At 39.1% G+C, this 21,349-nt stretch overlaps 2 protein-coding genes across 2 annotated transcripts; both read right to left on the minus strand.

Annotated features, from left to right (window-relative positions):
• Nucleotides 1–1,699: 1,699 nt before the first annotated feature.
• Nucleotides 1,700–9,210, minus strand: LOC102222854 (leukocyte cell-derived chemotaxin 1-like). Its single transcript, XM_023337528.1, has 7 exons — nucleotides 9,145–9,210; nucleotides 8,834–8,977; nucleotides 8,284–8,424; nucleotides 8,039–8,152; nucleotides 7,775–7,928; nucleotides 6,528–6,697; nucleotides 1,700–2,282 (listed from the first exon to the last, which is right to left on the minus strand). Exons 1-7 carry the CDS (start codon nucleotides 9,187–9,189, stop codon nucleotides 2,055–2,057), a joined length of 996 nt encoding a protein of 331 aa, XP_023193296.1. The 5' UTR covers nucleotides 9,190–9,210; the 3' UTR covers nucleotides 1,700–2,054.
• A 2,389-nt stretch (nucleotides 9,211–11,599) lies between these two features.
• Nucleotides 11,600–15,369, minus strand: LOC102229741 (protocadherin-8-like). The gene is made up of 3 exons (XM_014468880.2): nucleotides 12,766–15,369; nucleotides 12,476–12,674; nucleotides 11,600–12,286 (listed from the first exon to the last, which is right to left on the minus strand). The coding sequence occupies exons 1-3, from the start codon at nucleotides 15,217–15,219 to the stop codon at nucleotides 11,973–11,975; spliced, it is 2,967 nt and encodes a 988-aa protein (XP_014324366.1). The 5' UTR covers nucleotides 15,220–15,369; the 3' UTR covers nucleotides 11,600–11,972.
• Nucleotides 15,370–21,349: the final 5,980 nt, after the last annotated feature.

A 21,349-nucleotide genomic window follows, 5' to 3' on the forward strand; every position in this document is an offset into this window, starting at 1 on the left:
AGTTTAAGTGGATGTTCAAAGCTTGCAATATTGTCCTACAACCTAACTCTGCTTTAAACTTCTCTATAGGCTTATATCCAATCTGTCTGCCATGTTTTGTCTTCATTGATATTCTCTGACAAACCTCCGGGGCTTTCACAGAGCACTTGTGTTTATACTCTGAGTCTGCTCACTGATCAGGTGACTTCTGATGTTGATTGCATTGAATTTTATTTAGGAGTACAAGAGTAAACTCTCTGAATACAAATGCACTTTTTAAGGTTTTAAGTATAAAAGTTTAGTTTCTTTCCACTTAACTGTAGTTTATTTTGCTCTACCACATACAATTAGAAATATGGACATTTGTGGTTATAGTTTGACAAAATGGGCTAAAGTTTGACAGTAGACAGTACAGCACAGTAAATGTCCATCATCCATCCATTATCTAACACGCTTATCCTTGCAGGGTTGTGAGGGGGTCTGGTGCCTTTCTCCAGCGGTCACTGGGCGAGAGGCGAGGTACATCCTGGACAGATTGCCAGACCAAAGCAGCACAGTAAATGTGTTTATTATAATTACTTTGTCTTGTTAAACTTGTTAAAAAACATATAACTACTGCACAATAAAGTACTATATATTTTTTTACATTTCTCATCCTCCACAGTTTTGAGGAAAAATATAATATTCTGGTTAGTCCTACAGGTGATGTCAGGTCAGACATTTTACTGTTGTGCTCCAATCTGCAGTCCAAGTATAACTCCATTATAGAGGAGCCTTTAAAACAGGAGCAGTGTGACACACAGCAGGATGATTTAGTTTAATGACCATGGCAGTGACAGGACTGTGATGGAAATTGGACTCCCCTTGCAAATTTACATCACTTGAGGGTACTTGGGGGCTCTTTTAGCGGCTGCACTCGAGAGCACGAGCCATCAGGAGGTCCTGGATATGTCATGCTTGTCACCTTCCTTTAAGTGTATCTGCAGACGTGGGAGAGGGATTAATATTATATAGCCTACGGAAGCACGGAGGCTGCCTTATCAGCACTGCAGATGTGATAAGCACCTCTACCCGCGCGAAAACCAGGAAAAATCTCCAAGCAGAATAAAAGACAAGCATCTCTTTTGTGTTGCCTCCTCGCACTGCTTCAGAGTTTCAATGCAGCGTTAGAGGCAGATATGGAGCAATTTCACATTGTTGTAATTTGATGTGCCTGGATAACCCTCTGTGAAATCAACTTCATCACAACATAGCTGCGTTTGGTTATTTAAAAAGTTGGCATACGGCTTTAGAGATAACAGTCAGATCACTTTTGATTGTGAGCTTTTCAGGCTACAGTTGAAAAAACAAGCAGTTGTATTAATAAAACAAAACAAGAAATAAAAAAAATTAGAAAAGAAAACGTTTGGGGATCGTAATTTCTACCTGTTTATTTGCAGTCTCCTTTTAGCAAAAAAAAAAAAAAAAAATTAAATGAAACTGTCATTTTGATGGAAATGTTTTCCATCACTGCCACAACACTCAGTCTGCATTAGCACATGTCAATGCAGATGTCGGCACACAAAAACTGTGTTTCCCTCAAACTGAATCGGAGCTGTAAATGGAAGTTATGGCAACTGTTGCTGTCACTTCAGTTTTTATCAAAATGAAAGAAGAAAACACCCGGTGGAACCATGGAAACAGCGTGTGACACAGAAAAACATCAACATCAAAGCAGGCATACTGTAATTAGAATTTATTGAAAGCCTGCTCAGTCAAAAAAGGGGGCATGATCTGCTGAGCATTTTGGATTTGGTCCCAAGCCTTTCTACCAAACACAATACAGTGCACTACAGCTATAGCGTGGAGCTATGGAAAATATGTGCTTATTTGTAATTCTGGAGTTGCATCTACAGTACGTATTCAAATTTTACAGAACAAAAGAGGAAAAGTATGTCTAGGGAAGTGGCGATTTCTAACATTTACTGAAAACTTTTTTCACAGTATGCAAGTTGCGCTGTCAAGAGTAGCTCAGAAAAACAGTAAGATCTTTGGCGATGCAAAAAAAAAGACACTTTTCTTTCTAAACAAGAAGGCTACACAACACCCAAAATCCGTGCCACCCACCAGCGACAAGGCATGATCACTCGACAGGCCACCTGGCACCCTCTGTAGTTATAGGGCCAATTCCAGTAGCCACGCAGAGGCTCGCACACTCGCTGACAGTGAGTGTAGCTGCGCTGGCATTCTGAGCAGCAGATTCCCTGGTGGTCCAGCATGCTATCAAAGGTCATGGCGGTCTCCTCTCTGGCTTCTCCGCTGCGCTGTGGTTACATTAAAGAGGATTAATATACATGAGTAGCACGTCACATTTTTAAATCTATATTTGCAATTCAAACAAGTTCTAAATATCTTAATCATCTCAAGAATGCAGGTTTTTTTTTGTGGAAAATGTTAATTTTTATAAGAGGTGGGAATTTTCTACATTGGTTCAGAAATTCATCAAGACAGACTGGCTGCTTTGACCTAAAATTCAGCTGTCTGATTGATGCCCTAACAATGGGAAGCAGCAACAGCAAAGAAAAGGGTCTGCTTGAAGTTAATGCATTTTCTCACTGAGTTCCAGTTTTGTAAAAGTAGATTTTGAAGAAGGTTGGCATATCAAAGGGATAGTTTGAACTTTTAGTTTAAATGGAGTTCTGTGGGGTTTTTTAGAAGCTGTCAGTATCATACAATACTGACAGTACAGGTTTTACAAACAGCTGGGCCTCAGTTCAGCTGAGGTCCAGCTCAGGTCTGAGGTCCAGCTGAAACATATTAACTGTTTCTAGACTATTTTCATAACTTTGTCTCACACCGAAGAGAAGGTCACGTTTGTAGCATGTTATTTCTAGTTGATCCTTATCGCACAAAAACCAAGAACTGTATTGGAAGTCTTTTGTTGCCATTTAATGGTTGAACGTTTGCTCAGTTGTAATTAAAATAAAGAGCATTCTAAAAACAGTGAACCCTCACCTATTCATGATTCAGTATTCATGGATTTTTCTATGGAACGTAACTCTAAATTTGTGAAAGAGCCGCCAATTAGCAATTTTTTTTTAGAAAGAAAAATGTTTTTACTCATGAAAAATTATGAAAGAATTTGTAAAATAGTAAAAAAAAAAATGCAGCTTGAAAACTGAAATACCTACTTGAAGGTAACTTACACTCTATCGTTTGGTGTTTGCAAACTAATTCAGGAACACTGTTCACCATTCATTCAGACACTGTGAATCGCACACGTGCTGGAAGAAACGTGGGACTAGTTTCTTATCGCTGGTCAAGCAACAGGTAATTACTGTTAATACACGTTATGAGGATGTTCAAGACAAGTTGTTCTTTGAATGTTTAGTAGTTAAGTTGAGCAGTGGAGTTGAGTTGTATGCCTTGTGGATGCTCACCATGTATGCATTTGTATGTACAGTTCATACAAATTCATACAGTCATCTTCCTCAGTCAACACATTAATGTAAAACAACAACTACAAAAAAACCCACATTAATTAAATATTCCATATCTTACTTTATTTTATTTATACGTTGTACCGCCTTCTAATTCATACTGGTTTGTTCTAGGCAACCCAATGAACTTTTTCTCGAGGCGTCACAGTTTTGCCTTATGCAACCAAGTGAACCTGAATGGTAGCAACAGAGCATTGTGGGTACAGGTTTTACAATGTTACATCTTTGTGCCAGAAGCTATTTCATATCCTTTAATGCTCTGTATTTATTTTTTATTAGGGATCCACTGTACTGCAGTTATTTATGCACTCTGGTTCTGTAACATTCGGTTTACAGTGTGACATATATAGTGTTATCCATTCTCATTCAATTATTGTTATATCCCAATTATTATGAGAGACACCTGCACATGGTAAGGCCACTCAGATGCAAAAGTAATACAGCATGAAAAATAAACATTCTCACAACATCTCATCTCATTGTGTTCATCAGAGGACAATGGGAAAAGGACACTTCATGATAATGTTCCAGCTATATAAAGCCAGTTTTCACACAAACAGTCCCCATCTGAGTCCATTAGGGAGTGAAAATAATCTCAAAAACCTGTGAGCGCGTAAAAGTATCTGTGCGTGTGTATTAGTGGATTTGTAACTTGTGCAAGGGTCATTGTGTTTAACTTTAGATAGTTGTATCTCTGAAAGATAATTTGTAAACTGTAAAAAGAAAAGCTCTGGGTATTTATTAATATGTAGTCACAAATATGAAGAAACTATGAATACAAAATAAAAATACACACACAAAATTACAATTTCTACAAACGTTAAATTTCTACACACAAACCTTTTAACTACAACCTCACAAATCTGATAATTATGAATCCAAACGTTCTCCTACGCCTACAAATGTTAAATAAGTACACACGAATCACCTGGTACATACACACAAAACTGCATTTATGCATAGATTCGGTTACGAATGCACAAGGATTTTTGAGACTCATTTCACGCTTTAGCACAGCCCAGATTTGTGCGTAAGTGGTGCGTCTAAATACTGTTGGAAAGGGGGTCATATGATTTTTGATCGGAGTCCAAAGTTTTCTGCTTTTTTAGGTTCAAAACTTGTAAATATTATTAGGATATAATTTTTCTGCTTTCATTACACTGGCTTGTAGCATGTATGCAAATTATCCAAAACGCCAACATCCATCTGATGTGGTTTACAAGTCTTGTTTTCAAATTCAACATGATGTTTTAATATTATATTGTTACAGTTGTTTTGTACATTGTTTCAGTCAGCATTTTGCTAAGAATCTCTCAGATCTTCAGTCTCAGACTCAAAGAGGAGACGATCTATTTAACAATCACAATTCGCTGCAAGGTTGACATTAGCATGTTAAATTTAGCATTGACGTGCTAATATTTGCATTTGGCTGATGACGTTTCTTTTGGCATTATAGGTCAGCCCAGGTTATATTGCAAAATGTTGAGTGAGGTCTCTGTACTACTTTTTATGTATCAAGTCACTAATTTCAAATGTGAAAAAAGTGGAATAAAAAAAATATAAAATTAAAATGTTTTCATTTCTACAAATTTGGATAATTTATGACGCATTTAATGATTCTTACAAGTAAGATTTGTGAATTATGTCTCACTCAACTTAAGAGTCCTCCAGTTTTGGGTTGTAAAACTTCTTACAATTGCAAATTGTTGTGTCATTCTTATAACTATCACAAGACGAAGCCTAAAACAATGTCTTTCTTCAAATGTGATTTATTGAAGGGCAAAAGCAATATATTGACTTACAGATGTTTCAATATGCAAAGTGCTGTGTGCCCTTTATAAAAATGACCAAATAATAATAAACAAGACGTCATTTCACTGTGTTTAAGATTGATGCCATCCAGAGTTGCCAATATAGGGCTTGAAATAAGGACTGGAAGTTGGGCAAGGTATTTGGGTGTAATAATGGATGGCATAAAGAAAACGGAGTTGGATGAGCAATACAGTGACAGGAATTTGTAAGTACTGGATTATAAGAGCAATATGGCTATGTAACATTTTTGCACATGCATTATTAGTTACAGTTCTAATCATTTTAATAGTCCAATGAGTTCCTGAAGATATAACTTTGTAATATATGTCATGTATGCTCTTTTTAAAAATTGTTTTTACAGTGCTTTAAAGATAGTGTTATTAATGCATTGAGTTGTCAGTGCATTAATAATTGAGTAATATTCTGTCACCTTTAGGAACATGTTGATAATCTAAGCAGATTATTATCTTAAAGTACAGATCCAGCTAAGTGGATTACTGTATGACTGTCTGAGATCTCTTATATTAAGTAAACAATCCCTGTTGCTACTGAACTTCTATTACTGGATGTTTTTTGACAATACAATATTCTCAGTCAGAGAAAATCCTGGGGTCAATCCTTACCTTGTGTCTTATAAATATTCTTGTCCCCTATGATTATTATTTTTTTCTTAACAAGTCTACGACATCCAACACTATTCTTCACATTTTTGCCGTGGTGTCAGTGTTATCATAACACATGTACAACCCTTCTGATTTTTCATCCTTGCCATCCAATGCTAGGGCTTGGGTTATTAACAAATGGAACAAAGAGTTTGAAAGAAAACTGGAAAGTCTTTTTTGAGTCTTAAATCAATACAGAACGTACTTTGTGGTGTAATAAAGCAGAATATTAAAAACAGAACACAGGGCTTTCTATGTTAATTTAATGAGGAACATATTGCATAGTAAAGTGGAACAGAAGCAAATTCTTTGATTTCGGAATACAGTTAGAACGCACTTTGAGACCCCTGTCTCCTGCTGGTAAAATACTGACTGCTGATAACTACCACACTGAAACCCACTTCACAACATCTAGAACAGTCTTTTTTAGCACTGCTGTGATGAAGTAATTTGTGAAAAGCAAAACTTCATTTCGAAGAACACTTTAAGGATTGCTTCAAGGCCTTGAATATGCCTCTTGATACCTTATCAAAAATTAACCAGCTGTGGAGACTTGTTCACTGTAAACAATGATGTTGATGAAATGATCACTCACATGGTAGGGGTTTTCAGGATTGTACCCTGACCCCATAGCTGACTGTCCTTCATCCACAGCTTCCTGCTCACCGCGCCTCTCTGGGTCCCTCTCCTGAATGGACGCCTTGATGTCCTGCATGTCTAACTGCCGTTTGGCTCGTCGCACGCCTCTCTTTCTCCTCTCCCCATCTGTTACTCCATACACAAGAGGCAAGAGTATTGGGTCAACATTCGCAAGATGCCATACATGTCCTCAGAGCTCAATCCTACATAGCTGGATCTGTCTCAGATGTCTTCAATAATTCACTTAGCAGCAGTGATATCAAGCAGTGCTGCATGTTTCAATTTCATTCTTTTTTAATATGGGACCTTGTTATTCTACTCTAAATTTAGTGTATGTTCAAGATGTTCAAGTGTTTCACTAACTTCTAAGCTAAGGCAGGAAATATTACAAGTGTGTCAGCAGATAAGAAAAGCAATCACAGCTAAGATTTTAATGAGCTATGGAAAAAGTAAAATGGCTCAACTTAAAATAGATTACAGTGTATTTTAGAACAGCAGTTTTCCTTTTGGTGGGATCAGGTCAGACTCTATGGCTGCCTTGGGGCCCCTGCAAGCCTCCGGGTTTCAAAAATATTAAAAATACCCAAAGGACATGTTGACTAACACAGATATACAAGCTGATGCCAGTAAATTAGACTATTAACAAAAAGTTCATTTCTTTTAATGATCCAATTCAAAAAGTGAAGCAGATTTAGAGTTATTACATACAGATCAATAGATTTCAAGTGTTTATTTTTAATTTGAACTATTATGCCAAATGATAACCCAAAATTCAAATTTCTCAGAAAATAAAAATCATGCAAAGACATCAAAGAATGATGTGGGGTTACCAGTTCACCTTTTTCTACCACATGTTTTCGTTCCAATTGTCTCTTCATAAATTTGATTGGATACTGCACATTGTGAGCAGCCAGCTTCTTTAGCAGTGACCTTTTGTGGATTATGGTCTTTGTGCAGGGTGTCAATGACTGCGTGCTGGAAAAGTCTCTCCATGACTGCGTAGGCTATAACATATTTCCCCCCCCCCTTTTGTTTCCTTCTTTTATTGATCTATAAAAAGATTTAATGTCCTAGGAAACTGAACGTGGGATTTTAATTTGCTGTTACCCTCATTCATCACAGTTAACAGAAATCTACCACAAATTAAATCCTGCTTAAGGCCTCCTACGACCATAAGCAGAATCTGGAAAAAGTAGGAAGAACCTTTGGGATAAATGGATTGAAGCCAAAAGATGGGAAGTTCCCCACAAAGATCCAGAATTCTGTTGCTCAAAAATGTGGTGTTCTTCAGCGGCTGCTTTGCTGCAACCCATATAAGGAACTCCTCATCGAACCTCACAGGCATTATTTCATCTGTCTGACAAGAGAACAAACACAGTCTCTCTGAATTTACTCAGATTAATGCTGCAATATCTCTCTTTCTTTCCAAATTCTCAACGTTGCATGTCAAAGAACTTGCACACGTACCAGGTCAAACATCAGCGTGTCTTTGTTGTGTGCTCCCAGGAGCGAGAGGTTTGCTTTGATATGGGATTTTATATAGCACTTGTCTCCTCCGAAGAAGCGGATTCCAGTTATTCCCTGCACCAAATCACAGAGATGCCATGTTTACATTCACAACTTTGCTACTTCGCTAAGCACACAGAAGGTCTCAGCTGAGCTCTGGGAATGGGGGGAGGGGGGATAGTGAGAACAAGGACAAACTTACTCACAATTTGAAAGTCATGAATCTCCACAGCCTCCCCAGCTTCACTCCCAGTTTGAAATCTCTGCAGATTGTTGTCAGAATCAATTTTCATGGAGCCCTCTCTCACCTTCCCATTGATGTTCAGGCTGTAGCGAACGCTATAAACCTGCCAGCATTCAAAGCGACATGTTAAAATGACTGATTAGTCGAGTTATGTAAATCTCAAAGTGGCAAACACAAACAGCAGAGGCAGGAACAAGCTTCATGTTGCTTGTGTTATTTACCCCCTCGCAGACATTTCCATGGAACAAAATCCTCTGTAGTTTTAACACACTGAGAAGTTGAGTAAAACACCACGGGAGATGCTGTTGCAGACCCCAATGAGGTGGTTTGCCCCACATGTGAGCTCATTAGAACACAAATAAACATTATGCTGTTGCGTATAAAATGTGGAAGAGCACAATGAATCAAGTTGAGCAGCCTGAGTATTGAAGTCGGAAGGAAAGATTTAATTTTACAGTTTGAAATGCTGCACACTTGTCAACATTTTTAACATATAATCCTAATTCACTTACATTTTTATCACTGGCTTTCCACATGTAGAGGGAAACCACAAACGTGCAAAACATGAACGCTGCACCAGCGATAAGGGCCACAACTCCAAATCTCAGCACATGACTGACTCCAGCAGAAGGTGGTGTGCTGGATGTGCCGCAACCCTTAAATTCAGGAGCAAACAAAGACACACACACAGCAAATGCTGAACAATGACTGAGGCAAGACTAACACTGCTGGGTAAAACATAAGACTTTACAACGTTGACAGCTTAACAAACACGTCAAAGATGTCAGTAATGGTTTTGATCAAAAACCAGAGCCTGTCTTACCGCAGCACAGCAGGATCCACCAGCTGAATTCTGCACTTTTTCCATAATCCCTCTCGTGCCTCTGTAATTCCCTCTCTGGTTGCTTCTCTTTATGGAAGTTGGGTTATCTGCCAGAAGGCTTTCCGACAGGTATGTGTGAATGATGTAAGGTTAATATAAAATTGCAAAATTCTTCATCAGAATGTTACTTTCCCCAAAGCAACAAGTAGCCAAACGTCTGGTGCCAAACTAAGAAAAAGAAAAAAAGAAATACAAAGGAGCGTTGAAGAGATTGGAAAAAAAACATATATATATATATATATATATATATATATATATATATATATATATATATATATATATATATATATATATATATATATATATCTGTTAGGGAAAATTGTGGAATTTAGTCGGATAATTTAACAAAATGACAGATTGTGCATTTATATTTGCACTAATTAATAAAACAGACTATTCAGAAAAAGTAAAGAAATGTGTAAACAGCAAGACTGTACACTACTGTGAAGTTTGTTAAACAAAGTGAGGATTGTGGAGTCTGACAGCTGCAAGGAAGGACCAGCAATAATGCTTCTTTGTACATCAAGGATTCAGCATACTGTCACCAAAGAGAATTCCAGTTCAAATATATTTGCACATCTTTTAGAGCACTTTTCGAGTAACACAAACCTCTAACAAAGTATTTTTCAGGATTTTTGCATGGTTAGTTTCATCCATCTGTCTCCCCATTCTGCCCAGCTTCATTGTTCCTGCTGAAAAACCCATCCCCACATCATGAATCCACTACCACATTTGTGGAGCATTTGACCAATAGTACTTACAACAGATTTGTGTCTGAAAATCTGCAGCTCCTCCAGAGTTACCGTCTGCTCTTGGCTAATTCTCTGATTAATGCCCTGAGAAGCATTAAATGGACACCTTATCTTGTCAGTCTTGGTGAACTTCATAGGTTTACAGAAAAATAATCCTTCTTTTCAGTGGATGAATAAAATGCTATGTTGTCTCTGTTCCGTCCACAAAACAGGGCTGCTCTTCTTTGTTTGGCTATTTTTTTAAGTCACTGGCTCCGATGCTGCTTCCCCAACAGATGGCTAAAGATGAGATTAAACTCTCTTGAACAGCCTCTGAAGAAATCCAACACCCTGCTGCAAAGAATAAGGGACCTAAGCTTCCTCAAGAAATACAGTCTGCTCACTCCAATTTGGTAGGCAGGATCACTGAGGTATTTCCATTACCAGTCAGGAAAACACATCCATAGTCCACATTCAGTTCTTTTCCCATGTTGTATAGAGTGTTCAACATATTTATATAATTTTCCTAAAATCCAAAATCAACTCTCTTTTATGTTGTTTGTTTGCTAATGATCCACAACAACTCCCAAAATGTATTTCTACTGAGATTAAAGTGCACACATTAAATTAACTAAATAAGCAACTGGTCAGACAAGATTTCATATAGGAGTATTACTGTAAGGGTCTAAACAAATTTTCAGATTTTTGATTTACAACCCCCCCTAAAAAAACATAATTTTCCTACCTAACAAATATGCTCTATTTTGTGTTGATCTACCTCATTAATACCCACTAAAACACATCAAAATTTGTGTTTCTTTCATGACAAAATGTGAAAAACTTCAAGGGTATTAATACTTCTGCAAGGTACTGACTAGTAATCTTGTCTCAGTTGCGTGGAAATTAATCTACTTAGATTTGTGTTAAAATGCGATTCAGTTTTATCTGATATTTATGCAGAAAGGCAGAAGTGAAAAGCACTACCTTGTCATACATTTTTTATGTGTTTACTGCATATTTCCTTAAGTTGTTTGCCAAAATGTCAACAGGAATGGAAACTGGCACTATACCTGTAGTCAAACTTGTAAATATTATTATTCTTCGGTTTATTTATTCAAACAGCAGGCTGAAGACGGTACACATTCTGAATATGCTACACACAAGAAGGAAAGAGAGACATAACATTTGCTTAATTATGAGCTTTCTGATTTCAAGTTTTATGGTCAAGGTTTCTCTGTCTTTATTATAACCTAAAAGCAAGAAAAAAATAGCAAAAAAAAAAAGAGATTCAAATGTGCTGCGCTCCTGTTGCTTAGGAACAGATTAAATTACATTTTTTGGATAATTGGTAAGCTGGGAGGCAATCACACAAGGTGAGGGGATTCTTTGACCTTTGAAAAATATGCAATTGCGGGAGAATTTGAGCAGCAGTGCCATATTTGCATGCAAATTGGAGCAGCAGACAAGCCACATTGTGCACAACGAGAAGACAAGTAGATTGGTTTTCGCTCACTATCAGTTTAGAACTACATTATATTTATTGCAGCTCACAAGCCTTTGAGGCAAATAAACTGCATACAGGTGGTTAATTGAGGTTGTATTACTATAAACAACTCCCAATTTTTTTTTTTACATTTCAATTGTTATTGAACAGCAAAACAGTGTTGATTTTAACTCTTTATTGTGCAACATTATGATAAAATCTACCACAAACATGGCTGATTGTTTTCCACAGTAGAGAGGCCATTTTTCGGCCTAAATGTCCAAACGTCATGCCCTTAAATAGTAACACATGCTTTTAAAAAGTCATAATAAAATTCCTCTTTACATTGAATCATTATGAAAAATATATTATCGTTAAAAAATCTTGCATATTACACATGATACAATGAACAGTCATATATGAGCCAAAGGACACACACGACACACTACTGAACACGTCAACAATCCAACATGGAGTCAATTTGGATTAAAGATCTGTACAGTACAAAGACTAAATGTCTTTTAATTACAGTGTTAGACACGTTTCATGTCCTTTTAAGAGTTTGTGTACTCGGGGATGGATATTTCATCCGTTTCCTGTATCCTGGCTGGTGTAGGTGGACCGACAAGGATGTAATCAAACTCCTGGTGTTGGACCTTTTCATACACGCTCTGCAGACCACTGGTTTTTGGGATATGGGGCGGGTAGTAGTTTTCCCTCCTGGCATCCCGAGGAAGCGTGGCAGTCTTGGAGAATGTCGACAGGTGAGGTCCGCAGGCCAAGCTTGTATTAGGCCTACTGGCTGATGGGCTCCAGCAGCGGTCCGAGTGTCCTAGCACTTTGCATTCACTGGTGCATGCCCAGAGACCTGAGGAGGGGAAAACACAGCAAATAGTTGATGGATCATCTGAGTGTTTGAGGACAGAAGAACCCAGGGTACTCAATTGAAATTTAGTTTGTATCTGAATCAATCATAACAACTCTTGAGTACTGATGAATATACAAGTTAGATGTGGTGGGTTGATTCATTTATTGCTTGATTATCTCTGACACTCACTGTTCAATGGTGGTGATTCCTTTTTGTGGACGTCTGAACTGATGTCAGAGTCGCTGTCGTTGAAGTCGCTGTCCCCTTTCCCACTGTCTTTCCCGCTAATCTGGGGGTCCCTTGCTGAGATAGTCGTGAACGAGTTGCCTTTCCATATTGTTATAGGCCTCACAGTTTCTTTCCCATACCCTGGCAGTGTGGAATAACCCTGTAAATATTGTAAAACACATTGATTTTAAATCAGAAAGCTCAAACAGATAAGGTGATCATTTTTAAATGTAGGGGAGAAATCTGCTTACCTTTAACTTAGCTTCTATTGGCCTGGTGTTTGGCTCAAAGATTCCTGTTGTCTGCCTGCTGTCCTCACTGCTGGTCTCTGTTGTGTTGCTGCTGGCCAGAGGCAGACCCTCTGGAAATGGGTGGGCATCAAATACTTTGCCTTTGTGATTGACGATCAATGAATCCATACGACTACTTTCAGCTTTCTCCACATCGGGTGTTTCTGCTTTCTCTTCATAACCCCCCTCGCTTGTCTCCTTTTTCCTGCGGCTACAGATGGTTGCAATGAGAATGATAGCCAGCAGGAGAACAGAGCAGCTTCCAGCCAGGACAATGATTATGGCGACGGACATGTCCCACTCAAAGAGCTCCTCGTTGCTATTTTGAGCTGAGGAAGGCTGGCTGGGCGGGGTGCCTTCTATGAAACTGAAAATAATCATGGCTGTGGATGTCATAGGGGGGGTCCCATTGTCACTGACCGCCACCGTGACTTTAACACTGTCCGTGAGGTCATACGTGAGCTTTCGATTCACTAGCACCTTTCCAGTGTCCTTGTTGATGGAGAATCCTAAGTGCCCCCCATCTGTAATCTTAAAGGACAGCTGTGCATTAATGCCCTCATCAGCATCACTGGCCCTGATCTGAGTCACCAAGTAACCTGCAGGTGCATCTCTGGGCAGGAAAATCTCAGCCGACCCCTTGTAGAGTGGAGGCTCTACAATATAAGGCTGGTTGTCATTTTGATCAACTATTTTTAACCTGATGATGGCTGTGCTCTGCAGTTGGGGTGACCCCCCATCGCTAGCCTGAATATGTACATCCAGCTGTTTCATCACTTCATAATTGAAGCTCCTCAGCGCATATATGGAGCCAGACACGGAGTTGAGAGACACAAAGGTGTTCACCGGGGACCCCATGATGACACTGTCCACAAGCCTGTAGGTGATCTTCCCGTTGTTACCCAGATCCACGTCGCTGGCCTCCGCCGTAGTGATGTAGGCGCCTGGGGCGTTGTTTTCCACCACTGACACCTCATAAACGGCCCTCGCAAAGTGGGGGGCGTTATCGTTCTCATCGCTCAGCCTGATGGTGAACTGGGTGATTTTTCTCAGCGGGGGTGACCCGAAATCCTCAGCCATGACTGTTAAATTATACTCACTGATCCTCTCTCTGTCCAGAGAGGCAGCTGTGACTATCATGTAGCTGTCCTCGTGGGCCTGCCGGAGTTTGAAGTGATCGTGGCCATACAAAGTGCAGTGAACTTGGCTGTTAACGCCAGAGTCTCTGTCCAGGGTGCTGATGAGCGCCACCAGGCTGTCTTTTTCTGCCGCCTCGCTAATGTACGCAACACCCGTTGCGATGGAGGTGATCGGGGTGATGCTGATCTCTGGGGCATTATCGTTCACGTCCGTGACGTGGATTATGATTTTGCACAAGGACGGGATCGGATTTGCGCCCAGATCGATGGCCTGCACGTCCAACTCGTAGGTGCTTTTATCCTCGAAGTCCACGGGACTCCTGAGGGTCACGCGGCCCGATTTGTTATCCACTTGGAAAAGTTCGCGGATCTCGTGAGAAACCTGCTTCCCGAACCCGTAGACCACCTCCCCGTTCAGACCCTCGTCAGCATCCACTGCGTTCAGGTCCAGGATCACCGTGCCAACCGGCGCGTCCTCTGGGAGGCTGACTGAGAAGCTGTTCTGGTCGAAAACTGGGCTGTTGTCGTTAAAGTCAGTCACTCTCACAGTTATCTTAGTTGACCCGGATCTGTAGGGGCTCCCTCCGTCTTTTGCCACCAACTCTATATTATATGAGGGCTGAGTCTCCCTGTCAAGCTCTTTCATCAGGATCAGCTCCGCATATTTAACCCCATCCGCTCTTTGGAGCACATCTATGGTGAAGTGACTGTTCACAGAAATCTGATAGCTTTGTATGTAATTTGACCCGACATCAGCGTCCACAGCGGGGTCCAGAGGGATCCGGGACCCCAGCGCTGCGTTCTCTGAGATCTCCACCAAAGACTCCCTGTTTGGAAACTCCGGAGAGTTGTCATTGACGTCCCTTATTTCCACCTCGACATGGATCAGTTTGTAGCGGTCTTTGGAGAAATTAACCACGTCAAAAGTAATCAGACACTGTGGAGTGTGTCTGCAGATTCGCTCCCTGTCGATTCGCTCTCCGACACTGAGTTGCCCGTCGCTTTCTCTCACCCGGATAAAGGAGTCGTTAAATTGTTTCATCATCCTGAAATTGATCTTGGAGGAGTGGGACACACTCAAGGACATATCCTTGGCCAGGTTCCCGATGACAGTGCCCGGTGCGTCCTCCTCTCTGGTCTGGTACCTCACTGTATTTCCCTCAGACTCAGTCCGAGAGGCGAATAAAGAAAGGTGAAAATAGACGATAACAATCCACCGGTGCCAATAAGTTACAATCATATTTGCAGAGGTCTTCCCGTCGCTGAGTAGCCTCATTGTGTGCGGTTCACATCTGGAGCGAGCTCTCCATGCAGCGCTCCGCTTTTACCAACTGAACTGTGCTGAAAGTGAAAGTTAGTCCTTCAGTGCGCGCAGCAGCCAGTCAGCCAGATATGCTCGCAGCCTCGCCTTCAACACAGCTCCAAATTCTGCAGTGGCGGGGTTTATACGGCTCCTCATGCTAATGAGACCAAGTGTGACCAATCCCTCGCTTTAGAATTAAAAATACATCCACACAGGGTGAAAAAAATGCTCCGAGCTCTTTATTCTTTCTTTGCACAACAGGAAAAAAGGACAGAAAGATGATATGAAAAATGAATTTTTTTTTACTTCTTCTGTTGTAAAAACAGGTGCATCTCAGTAGATTAAAATATCATTGAAATGTTATTTAATTTAGGTTATTCATTCCAAAAAAATGAAACTGATATGAGGCTTATTTAAGTATCAATGTGCTGGAAAATTGCTTCAGACTAATAAAAATTGTATTTTATTTCTTTAAATTTATGTGAGTACCCAATGATATGAAAGTGTTACTGCCACGTAATTATTGACACGCTTCCAACAAAGCAAGAGGACGTTGGTTGTTGGGAAAAAGCTGGGTGTTCAGCTGTATTCACACATAGGTATGGAAGGTTATGTGGAAGGAAAACAACTTGTAATGGAAATAATACAATCTTAAACACAAGAATGATGAAGGGAACCCTGCAGAATTAGTCAAGAGTTCATTTTTCTACTTTTGCTTGTCAACAGTTATAGCATGTCCTTTCTTGAACAATAGAAACCCTGCTGAAACAAAGAATCATAATTTTAGACAAACCATTGTTTTCCATTTTACAAATGAAATTCGTTTTCCTTATGATGCTAATATTTTTGCTCTGTTCATTACAATTTTCCAACAATTTTCCGATAGTATGTTTATAAGTAGAAGTCATTTCCCTAGTTTTGTCATCCGTTCTTCATTGCTTGTTGTGCTTACAGTTTGTATGAAGGTACAAATCAGTAATTCAAATAAAAAAAAAAGATAAAACATTTTATGGCTTACACAATCATTGCAAAAACTATGACCTTACTGAAATTTAGCAGACAGACACTGACACAATCTGTGTTGTTTTTGAACTTTCTATTTTATTTGTGCATTAATTTCTTCCTTTGTTTCAGGCAACTTCTTGAGATTTTTTTCCATAACCACCGTCTGCTCCACCCTAATGTTTTCCACCTGGGTCTCATTGTCTTCCTTTGTTGTTTTTTATATTTATACCTCGTCCCATGTAGCTTTCGTTTGTCATGGTGTCTTCATCCCTTGTGTCAAGCATTTCACCCTTTATCATAACTTTGTCTTTCAGTGATTCTTTTTTTACCCTGCTTGTATTTTGGACTTGCTTCTGTTTTGGATACTTCAGTTTGGATTGGATTTTTGTGAACTGACCTTGGACTTCAGTAGAGGATTACTGATTTTATGCCACTGTGTTGAGTCTTGTATTTGAGTCCTCTATTACTGTGCCATATCTGACAGATGGTCTATCATTGCCCATGAAAAAGACCTTCTGACAATAATTTGAGGGTGTGTTCAGTACAATTCCCATCTGAGGGGTGCCTTTTCCATTTCTTTGTACGCCTTGAACATACACTGCCACTTTATTTATTGCTTTCTGCAGCAATTAAAGTGTGAGCGATTTATTTAGCAGAAGTTATTTCCCCGTTCCTTTGATGTAGGTTTTATTGTCTGTTGAGGCTGCCTGTAAATACGGATGCGTGCATTTTGTATATTAATATGTGTGTGTGCACTCCAGGGACTATTAATTGTTCTTGGGGAGCTGAGCGAGGTCTTAGTTAACTTGACAATAACATATTCCTCAAGGGACAAATCTGCCAGAACATGTCTCCTGACAAATCAAGTTGCAACTGATGCTGCTGAATGAATTCAGGTATAATTCTCTGGCTTGGTTTGGATATCCATGCTAACATAAATATTGTAATTTGCTAACATAAATATTGTAATTTAATGCTCTATACCAAACAAGTCTACAAATATATTATGAGTGTGGACTGAAAAATACACTACATCTTTTTAAGTTTATATATATTTGTAAATATTGTATTTCTTTTTACCTTTGATTGTTTGTGTTTTATATTGTCTCTTTCTTCTTATTATTTTTTTACTATGATGTTATTCTAATCGCTCAGTATGTGCCAAGATTTGATTCAGTCAGTCTTATTTTCTGCTCTTCTTGTGCACCTGATCCTGTTTCTAATTATACTTGCAATGTGGTATTCATTAGCACCCTTAAATAGTTGGTTCTTCTTAGTACCCGTTTGTTCCCTTTCTTGTCCTGCCTTAGTCTTACTTTGATTGGCTCAGCTTCTTGCAGAATATTTTGGGAATAAACAGCCTTTAGTCTTTCAGACATTTAATCTGGGTATCGCATTCTTCTGGGTTTCAGTGTTGTACAAGTGCAAGGCCTCAAATGAGCATGTGGACTTTTCTATATTTCATCTCATTAGAACCACAAACTGCAGTGTATTTTGTTGAGATTCTTGATGAGAAAATGTTTATTTCCATCATCAGAGACTTGACTCTGACTGGGAACAAAAGACTCAACCCTTGACTTGCACTTGCTCATCAAAGTCTTTATTTGGACTTGGATAAAATGACTTATGGGTATCTCTTGATATGGCACATCACCTGAACACACCATAGTAGCTGTGAAACACAGTGATGGCAGATTCATCCTGTGGGAATGCTTTTCTTTTGCAGAGACATAGATGATGGTCAGAGTTTATTGGAGGCTATATACAAGGGCCAATTCTGGAGGGGGAATAACTTGTAGAGGTTTGAAAAGACCCTAAACAGCCAGAGCTATTCTGAAATAGTTTAGATCAAAGCATATTATTGTATTAAAATGACCCAGTCAAAGTCCAGACTTAACCCTCTATGGCATGGCGTTGCCCTCAGGCAACAAACCACATAGCTGTACCTCACATTGCTCCTTTATTTTATTTTTTGGGGGGCATGATTTTTGACATATTTTTGTCCAAAAAATAGTTCTTTTATGAATATAGTTTTTGTTTGATTTGTATTTCATTTCTCATAATCAGTGTAGACAATCTTGGTGTTCTAGACCAATGTTACCCTGAGGCAACAAACCCAAATCTGGTTCCAGGAGGTGTCAGAGTCCGATTTTATGATTGACATGTAATTAGGGACCACCAAGCTCCCAAAGAATGCAGGAAAATATTTCTTCCCCACAAAAATAAAAAGTCATGCCATAGAGGGTTAAATCACACTAGGAATCTGTGACAAGATACAAAAATTGGTTTGCAAAGATGCTTCCCAACCCTATTTGACCACAGTAGATGTGCAAAGCCGCTAGAGATACATGGGGAAAAACATGATGCTGTAATTGCTGCAAAATGTGATTTTGCACAGTATGAAAGAAGCTGAATACAAGTGGACTTCACAGAGTTGGATTTTTATTTGTAAATTATTTTGAAAACCTTCTATTATTTCCCTTTTTTACAATAATGAACCTCTTTGTGTTGCTCCATCACATAAAATACATTATAATGTTTGTGAAAAAATGTGTGGAGAATCACACAAACAGGTTTTCATGTATTTTCTTTTCCTGATTTCCTCAGCTTTTTAGTTTCAGAAGCAGGATCTTTGTGTCCCTGATAGAGTGAGCTGTTTGCATCCAGTTTGAATAACAATGTGATTAAAAACCCATTAATATATTTAGGGGAGATTTTCCATTTTCAGGATGGCAAACTGCAATGCATTAAAAAAAGTGTTTCTTTTTTTCATATTTCACATTAAGGAACTCTAACCTGCAGAAATTTCTCACATCAACCCTTTCATCAGCTTTGGGATGAATATGGAGTGTCAGATGAGTGACAGACCTTATCACTCAACTTCAGTGTCCGACCTCACCGATAATTGTGCAGCTGAAAAGGATCAAATCCCCCCTCTCTCTCTTTCCACAGTCTTGTGCCTACCAGGAAGGACACAGGGAGATAAAAGTGGTATATTAATGCACATGGTCTTCAGTCAAGAACCTGTTATTTCAACAGTGTTCATATCCAGCAGTCGAATTGACATTTCACTGTACTCTGCTCACATTTTAAACCGCTCAAGTTGAATACAACAGCCCTCCACCTGCAATCTGCAGCCTCAGACGTCCTCCAAAGACTCCAGCCTTCAGCCAAAACCTTTTCCAGCAGAGTATCATGAGGTTCACCAGTGTTGAATTTGCGGAAGGATAACCCTGTGCTATTGACTCAGTAAAGTGTTGGCAAACATGCCAGTCAACTCTCGTTCAAAATGTGGTATCAGGAACTGACTGTGCAAACTGAATTTTGGCAGTAATCAAGAGAACAAATCTTTCGATTTTCTCTCGGGATCTGATTTAGTTTCCATCGAGTATGTGTGCATGGAAGTTTGTTCTTTTAAGATGTTCTGTCAGGTCCCCTGTGCACCTTATTGGATTAGGTTTTTGCAGAATAATTATGTTTTTACACCTCTTTGTTCTGCTCCCGCAGCAAGAAGAGGATCTCTGAGAAGCATGGGGAGAAATTCATCTTTCGCTCAGCACCTGGAAGAAGACTGAGAGCAATTCATCTCTTGACTATTTACAGCTAACTATCTGTTCCTCCTTTTTCATTCTGATTCATTAGGTGGTTACATAGACCACAGCTTGTTGAGATTGAAGCACTGCATGGGAACTCTTGTCTGTTAACGGTTATGCCAATAATGATGAGCCTGGATGTTGGGATAATTGCATAAAAATGTGAATAAACAATGGGGGCTGTGGTGAGCAATAAATATAGGTTTAATTACTATTTAACAGACGTTTTATCACATTGGTGCAAAATAATTTTAAAGAAAATCCATCTGTCCGTCCATCCATCCATCCATCCATCCATCCATCCATCCATCCATCCATCCATCCATCCATCCATCCATCCATCCATCCATCCATCCATCCATCCATCCATCCATCCATCCATCCATCATGTCTTCATTAACTGGACACTACTACCTCTGGGTATCTTCAGCTTTTCTAAGTCAGATGGAAAACATAAGCTCTCTACTGAATTGATCCCAAGGATCTGCTGTGTTAGCATTCTGAGGGTAGATGGGTTCTTGTTTGTTCCTCCTCTTGCTGAAGAAGCTTAGCTACCTTGGAGATAAAATGTAATTCAGTAGCCTGTCCTCTTGGTCTTTAAATCACTAATCTAATTTCATGGGCAAATCTTGGATGAAGATTTATTCATAAATGAATAGCTTCAAATATGTTCATTCTTCACACTCAAGAATGAACCACACAGCAACCACACCACCATCATTTTGAGGAAGTATACCGTTGTTTAAAATCCAGAAAACTGATGTTTTATAAATGTTACACTCCAGATTCATCACTAGAGACACTTTAAATAGACCCTACCAGACACTTTTCTAAGCATGAAGGTTCATTTCATGTATCTTATGTTCATCTACAGTATACCTTTACACTTGGATGAAAAGTGAGAGGTAATGTATATTTTGAGAATTGCTTCATAGCAGATTCCAGTTTTGGAATTCACTCTTTCAGCATTGAAAGAGATCTTTAATCTAAAAAGTCTTGCCACCGATAGCCTCTTTAAAAAATGGCAAAAGAGAGTGATGAGAATCACGAGAGGTATATTTTTTAAGATAAAAAAAGAACTTTACTAAAATTGGTCCTTCATAACTGATTAAATGGTATTTCAACTTTATCACATCAGATATTTTGTGTATCTGTTTGCAGGTCTGGCCAATTTCTCTAGACAAGAGTGGCATAACTTTATTAGGTTTGTAGGCCATTTTGGCCACACCTTCTCAAATCTGCCAACAAATTATCTATAGGACTGAGGTCAGGAATTTGTCATAAACAATCCAAAATGACTTTGTCATCCCTAAGCCTGCCTTCTTGCACTTATTATGTTGTGTTGATTATATCTTCTATTTTAAGAAGCACACCAGTCATTTCTGCAGAAAAACACCCAAACAATATGATACCACCCTTTTGTCCTAAGACTATTTTCAGCTTTACAAGCTTCTCGTTTTCCCCTCCAGATAAAGCAATGGCCATTATATTTAATTTCAGTTTGA

The sequence above is a fragment of the Xiphophorus maculatus genome, chromosome 7, assembly GCF_002775205.1.
Source record: "Xiphophorus maculatus strain JP 163 A chromosome 7, X_maculatus-5.0-male, whole genome shotgun sequence".
NCBI classification, from domain to species: domain Eukaryota; kingdom Metazoa; phylum Chordata; class Actinopteri; order Cyprinodontiformes; family Poeciliidae; genus Xiphophorus; species Xiphophorus maculatus.

What these genes read in the sequence shown, in the direction of transcription:
- LOC102229741 (XM_014468880.2), bottom strand. Translation starts at nt 15,219, where the DNA reads ATGAGGCTACTCAGCGACGGGAAGACCTCTGCAAATATGATTGTAACT. An exon ending in CAATAGAAGCTAAGTTAAAG is followed by an intron (nt 12,675 to 12,765) that starts GTAAGCAGATTT and finishes CAATATTTACAG; the next exon opens with GGTTATTCCACACTGCCAGG. An exon ending in GGAATCACCACCATTGAACA is followed by an intron (nt 12,287 to 12,475) that starts GTGAGTGTCAGA and finishes TCCCCTCCTCAG; the next exon opens with GTCTCTGGGCATGCACCAGT.
- LOC102222854 (XM_023337528.1), bottom strand. Translation starts at nt 9,189, where the DNA reads ATGGAAAAAGTGCAGAATTCAGCTGGTGGATCCTGCTGTGCTGCG. An exon ending in AGATTCATGACTTTCAAATT is followed by an intron (nt 8,153 to 8,283) that starts GTGAGTAAGTTT and finishes GATTTGGTGCAG; the next exon opens with GGAATAACTGGAATCCGCTT. An exon ending in ACACGCTGATGTTTGACCTG is followed by an intron (nt 7,929 to 8,038) that starts GTACGTGTGCAA and finishes TTCTCTTGTCAG; the next exon opens with ACAGATGAAATAATGCCTGT.